The sequence below is a fragment of the Chaetura pelagica genome, unplaced genomic scaffold (genome assembly GCF_000747805.2).
Source record: "Chaetura pelagica isolate M959 unplaced genomic scaffold, ChaPel_1.0 scaffold743, whole genome shotgun sequence".
Taxonomy (NCBI): domain Eukaryota; kingdom Metazoa; phylum Chordata; class Aves; order Apodiformes; family Apodidae; genus Chaetura; species Chaetura pelagica.
Window position 1 is genome coordinate 232,861 of NW_009952703.1, and position 6,332 is coordinate 239,192.

At 57.6% G+C, this 6,332-nt stretch overlaps 1 protein-coding gene across 1 annotated transcript in view; it reads left to right on the plus strand.

Moving 5' to 3' along the window:
• The window catches only part of SMARCD1 (SWI/SNF related, matrix associated, actin dependent regulator of chromatin, subfamily d, member 1), a 15,207-nt gene that overhangs the window by 1,278 nt on the left and 7,597 nt on the right, over positions 1–6,332 (plus strand). The window contains exons 3-4 of the mRNA XM_009994084.1: positions 315–394; positions 506–621. Of these exons, the coding sequence (XP_009992386.1) occupies positions 315–394; positions 506–621 (196 nt within the window). The remainder of the gene's footprint in view (positions 1–314; positions 395–505; positions 622–6,332) is intronic.

The following is a 6,332-nucleotide window of genomic DNA, read 5'->3' on the forward strand; positions in this document are numbered from 1 at the left end:
AACTATGAGCCAATCGAGCAGAAGAAGGCGTACGAGGTGGCCGGCTTGCTGGGTGAGTGTTGGTGGCTGTGCCAGGGGCCCTGTGGCAGTGCCCAGCCAGGATCCTCCAACAAGGTGGTCCCACGTTGGCCCCGTGCACCATGGCCCTGTTCCCGAGGCACTGGGATGTGCTGGCAGCTCAGGTGCAGAGAGGGACACCCTGCTGCCACGGCCAGGCACCAGTCACAGTGGTGACAAGTTCTGCCGTTTCTCTGCTCCCTCTGCTACCAGACACCAGGGTTACACCACCCTGATGGCTTCCCTGTCCTCTGCAGGTGACATTGGAGGGCAGATGGGGCTGTTCATTGGGGCCAGTATCCTCACAGTACTGGAGCTGTTTGACTACGCCTACGAGGTGAGTGTCTCTGCTGCCCCGCGGCTGTCAAGAGGTCCAGGTTACCCTGGAGCACCAAAATGCTCCTGTAGGACACGGAGCTCCCAGGGTGCTGAGATGTGGCTCTCACAGGTGATAAAGCACCAGCTGTGCCGGGGGGGCAAGTGCCGCAAGAGCCACAAGAGGAACAACTCGGACAAGGGCGTCGCGCTGAGCATGGACGACGTGAAACGCCACGTAAGTGCTGGGTGAGCCCGGGGAGCTGCTGGTCCCTCCTGCAGTCCCAGACATGCCAAAGGGCGAGGAGGGTTGTCACCTCCTCAGGGAGCATTTGGGAAAGGAGCAGAGGCACCAGGCAGGGATGCTGTGGAGAGACAGGACTTGCCCGTCTGTGGGGGTCTGGCTGAAACCAGTCACCCCAGTGTCCCACCCACCCTCTGCCCCACAGAACCCCTGTGAAAGCCTTCGGGGCCACCCAGCGGGGATGACGTACGCAGCCAACATCCTACCTCACCACCCGGCCCGGGGCACCTTTGAGGACTTCACCTGCTAACCGACGTCTGGATGTACAACCTGAGCTTACCAAAGCCCTCCGGAGAGCTGCCCTGCTCCCTGCCAGCGCCGGCGGAGAGACACATCTAAGGGGACCTTGCTCCTCACCACGGTGGGACACGGACGAGAGCGACGGCCTCGGACTTGGGGGGCAGGCGGTAAAAAACCCGGGGCCTGCCCCGCTCCTGCAGAGACTCGAGGAGGCTCCAGCCCGGGAACCCCGCGGCGCGGGGAGCGACACGCACAGCGGGCTGGGGCACGGGCCTGCCCAGCCTCCTTCCCTCGGCTCCCCCTCGGCCTTTTAACTAGAAAACCCAGAAGCCAAGAAGAAGCAGCCGCCGTCCGGCCGCAAAGTCTCCATCCACAGCCCTGTCCGTCTGTCCGTCCATTGTCTCCATGCCCATCCTGCTCCAACGCCTCGGCCGGCGCTTGCTGGAACCCCCGTGCCTGGCAGGAGGGGTGGCTGAGGAGCCCCGGGGTGTGTCTGGGGTTCTGCAGTCCCACCTCGCTGTCCCCTGGTGGCCCGTGGGTCACCCTCGCCTGGGCACTCCCATGAGCACGAAGACCGGGCACTTCCACCTCCTGAAACGTCTTCCTTGGCTCCAGGGAACAGCAGTGCCCACCCACCCAGCCCCGGAGGGGACCTGGCCAGGGGTGTCACCCTGGCACTGAAGACCCTGCCACCTGGGCACTCTTCGTCACCAGGTGACACTGTGGTCTCCCTGCTCATCCCTCTTGCCCCGCAGTCCCTCCTGTCCCCAGGGAACCTGGGGGTTACCCCGCGCGGCCCCCAAAACCAGCCATGCTCGGGGAGGAAGGCGGGAGGAAAGCTCCTGGTTCCCGTGTCAGCTGCAGCCAACGGCTGAGGGACACCCCATGGCACAGGGTGCTCTGGCCCACGGGACCACAGGTTCCCAACCCCACTGGAACCCCCCCCAAGAGCAGCTGCCCCCGGGCACCACGAGCCCTGGGCACCTCTGGGGACCTGCCAGCTCAGTGCCCTGGGACCACCCCTGCTCCTCCTGTCCCTGCCCTCCCCCTGGCACGCAGAGACCTGCCCTGGCACCCAGGCTCTGCTCCCCAGGTCTGCTCCCCAGGCACCCACCATTCCACCCTGGGATCAGTGCAGATTGGAGACCCCCACTGCCCTGCCAGCCCCCCCAAGCATCCAGGCAGAGCCCTTCCCAGGGCTGAAGTGCTACTTATCTTTAAGAGCTTTTGCAATAAGTCTTTTTAGTAATTATTATTTCTAAACTGCAGTTTCGTTTTGGGTTTTTTTGTCATTATTACTATTATTATTACTATGAGTTATTTTTTGCTTCCTGACCAAAATTAGGAACTGGGGGTTAGTCCTTTTTATCCAGCAATCACCCAAAGATGACAAGTCGGCCACATCCATAAATTTTCTTATGGATTTTTCCTGATGTTTCCTGGCATTTCATGTATTTATTTTCTTTCTTTCTCTTTCCCATTTAAGCTTTTAAAGATGGGGCTGGGATTTGACCTTGACGCTCACCTGTTGAAGCCTAAACTTGTTTGTTTCTATTATGCCATCTGCATTTTATATTTCTTATATATAATATATATGACTATATATATATGTGTACATATATATATATATCTATATGCATCATACCAGTGTAGATATCCATCTAGTAGCATTTAGGCCTTGTTCTTGTGCCATTTTTTTCTTTCTGTTTCTGATCTCTGAATGCCTTCAAGTGTATAAAGTGTTGAATTCTCTCTGGTATCTGTACTATGTACACACATTTTCATAGGAAGCACAATAAGATGACAGATGCATTGTACATCAATACCTGCTACTCTTAACAATGATATAAAGAATGATATAACTCCTGAACACCGAGCCTTTCTCTCTGCTGGAAATGCTCCCCAAGGAGGCAGGTGGGGATGGCATCAGCCTGGGATGTTCTTGAAAGCATCACTGAAATCCTGGAGCCACAACAAAAAGGAGAGGGGGAGGAGAAAGCTTTGGTCCAGGCTTCCAGTGCTGCTCTTCAATCAGCACAGAAATACCAGCAACATCAGAGCTGGTGTTGAGCAGAGTCACATTCAAGTGTCTCTCAAAGCTGTGCTGAGGTGGTGATTGCTCTGGGTGCCCCAGCAGTGCTGCCTGGTCCTGCAATGCTGTGTGAACGGGTCCCAAGGGACACTGAGCACTTCCCAGGGGACACTGAGCACTTCCCAGGGGACACCGAGCACTTCCCAGGGGACGCTGAGCACTGGAGGATGGGGACTGATGGTGGATGGGGAGGAGAATTAACAAACCCACAGCTGCTAATTTCTGGCAGCCCTGAACAGTTCTGAGGTTTGGGGCAGACACCTGAGATTGAGCAGGAGTTGGTCACTCCCCCCCAGTCTCACCTGGTTCCAGTTTAACCCCGTTCACACCTGAGATTGAGCAGGAATTGGTCACTCCCCCTCCAGTCTCACCTGGTTCCAGTTTAACCCCGTTGGTGGCAGTCGGAGCACACACCTAAACACACTTTTTGTCCTAAAAATTTCCAGCTACAAAGAGCAAGGTGCACACACCAGATCCAACACTGGGCATCCAAAAAAAGCCCTGAGGACCCCATGGAGACTGGATACTAGTGAGTGGGAATGCTGAAAATGCCAAACTCCCACCAGTCCCTTAGCTCTGGCCACATCCCTCTTGCTCCTGTAAATGGCAGATGAGTGTTTTGCACTTCAGCTGGAACTGTCTTCTTGCCATTCTGGTCCTTCTCTGCCAGAGCTGGTGCTGCAAAGGCCACAGGGTGGACCCCGAGTGGAAGACAATAACATCGCTGAGCCCAGAAAGGAGTTAATGAACCTAAATTAAGTACAGCCAGCCAGTGTGAGCAGCCAGAGCAGCTGAACAGGTTGCTCCCTCCACATCCAGAGCAGCTCCTGGTGCAGGGGGTAGACAGTGACCCCGTCTCAGCGAGCTGTAATCTCTTCCATAGCTTCCCATTAACCTGCTGGGCTGTGCTGGGAATAGGTCACTCCATCCATCTGTCACAGCCTCGCATGGCACAGGCACATCCCCAGCACGGCTGCCTGAGGTTCCTGCTGCTGCCTGACATGATGTCTGGGAGCCACAGCCTGGAACGGACTCGCAGATCCCAAAGGCACCTGCAATTCCCGTGGGAACACAGCGGGCGGGCGGCCAAGGCAGCAGAGGGAGCAGCTCTTGGAAGCGAAGTGGAAAAGCTGCACGTTTGCAGACTCAAGGCGCGCTCAAGGATCCGGGCAGGGCAGGACACGACACGGGCTGGGGAAGCCCCAGCCTGGTGGGAATTCCTTAGGGATGGCTGCTCCCCTGGCAGCCCCAGGGACAAGCAGCCCCGTCTGTCACCCGCTGCGGAGAGACAAGGAGTTCATGACATTCCATGGGAAGCATCTTCAGCCACCCAGGGGAGGACGGGCAGTGACACCCGCAGGTCCGAGGTGCTGGGCAGCACCTGCTGTGTTTTCCCGGCGGGTTGTGTGGCTGCCCAGATCCCTGGGGAGCCGGGATTCATCCTGCACCACACAGACGGCACCTCTGCCCTGGCAACAATTCCCGGTTCCTACACGCTCGCTGTCTCACCTGGTTCCAGTTTAACCCCGTTGGTGGCAGTCGGAGCACACACCTAAACACACTTTTTGTCCTAAAAATTTCCAGCTACAAAGAGCAAGGTGCACACACCAGATCCAACACTGGGCATCCAAAAAAAGCCCTGAGGACCCCATGGAGACTGGATACTAGTGAGTGGGAATGCTGAAAATGCCAAACTCCCACCAGTCCCTTAGCTCTGGCCACATCCCTCTTGCTCCTGTAAATGGCAGATGAGTGTTTTGCACTTCAGCTGGAACTGTCTTCTTGCCATTCTGGTCCTTCTCTGCCAGAGCTGGTGCTGCAAAGGCCACAGGGTGGACCCCGAGTGGAAGACAATAACATCGCTGAGCCCAGAAAGGAGTTAATGAACCTAAATTAAGTACAGCCAGCCAGTGTGAGCAGCCAGAGCAGCTGAACAGGTTGCTCCCTCCACATCCAGAGCAGCTCCTGGTGCAGGGGGTAGACAGTGACCCCGTCTCAGCGAGCTGTAATCTCTTCCATAGCTTCCCATTAACCTGCTGGGCTGTGCTGGGAATAGGTCACTCCATCCATCTGTCACAGCCTCGCATGGCACAGGCACATCCCCAGCACGGCTGCCTGAGGTTCCTGCTGCTGCCTGACATGATGTCTGGGAGCCACAGCCTGGAACGGACTCGCAGATCCCAAAGGCACCTGCAACTCCCGTGGGAACACAGCGGGCGGGCGGCCAAGGCAGCAGAGGGAGCAGCTCTTGGAAGCGAAGTGGAAAAGCTGCACGTTTGCAGACTCAAGGCGCGCTCAAGGATCCGGGCAGGGCAGGACACGACACGGGCTGGGGAAGCCCCAGCCTGGTGGGAATTCCTTAGGGATGGCTGCTCCCCTGGCAGCCCCAGGGACAAGCAGCCCCGTCTGTCACCCGCTGCGGAGAGACAAGGAGTTCATGACATTCCATGGGAAGCATCTTCAGCCACCCAGGGGAGGACGGGCAGTGACACCCGCAGGTCCGAGGTGCTGGGCAGCACCTGCTGTGTTTTCCCGGCGGGTTGTGTGGCTGCCCAGATCCCTGGGGAGCCGGGATTCATCCTGCACCACACAGACGGCACCTCTGCCCTGGCAACAATTCCCGGTTCCTACACGCTCGCTGGCTGGAGCTGCCAGCAGGAAAAAAAACAGGCACTGGGATATGATGACACAGCCCTGGAAGCTGCTGGGCTGCCTGAAGCCAGAGCTGGGCTGGCTGGGGAGAAGGGTTCCAGGGGAGCTGCCCGGTGCCAGCAGGAGCGGGGGAAGGAAGGCGCTTGGGGGGGAGTTTCACCAACCATTTCCATGGGGAGGAGCAAAGCAACAAACCCTCAGGGCAGAGGAAAGAAAGGACAAGTGTAAAGAGACGCTTAGCCAAGGAAGCCGGGGTTGTGTCACCCGTGGGTCTCTTCCAGAAGGCAGCGGGGGACAAAGAGGACTGATCCCAGAGCATCCCTGGGGACAGCAGCCCGAGGTCCCCTCAGCTCACACAACCTGGGGTTTCTCCAGACCCTGCAGCTCGCCGGCTCCTTGTGTCTACCTGAGCAAACTCTCCCACTCCCCTCTCTCCACCTCTCCTGCCATCCCTGTCTTCCTCTGTCTCTGTGTCCCCCTGCCAGGAGAGCCCGGCACCTTCCCAGCCCAAAAAGCTCCCGCCGGGCTCCGACTCTCCCTCCAAGCTGCATCTTGAACCACAGATAAGTTCCACTGCTGCTCTTTGCTCATGAATATTTCATCAGGCTGCCGGGCGCCGAGCCTGTCGGAGGTGGCATTAGATTAACTGCACGGACACACGGATGAGGGAAC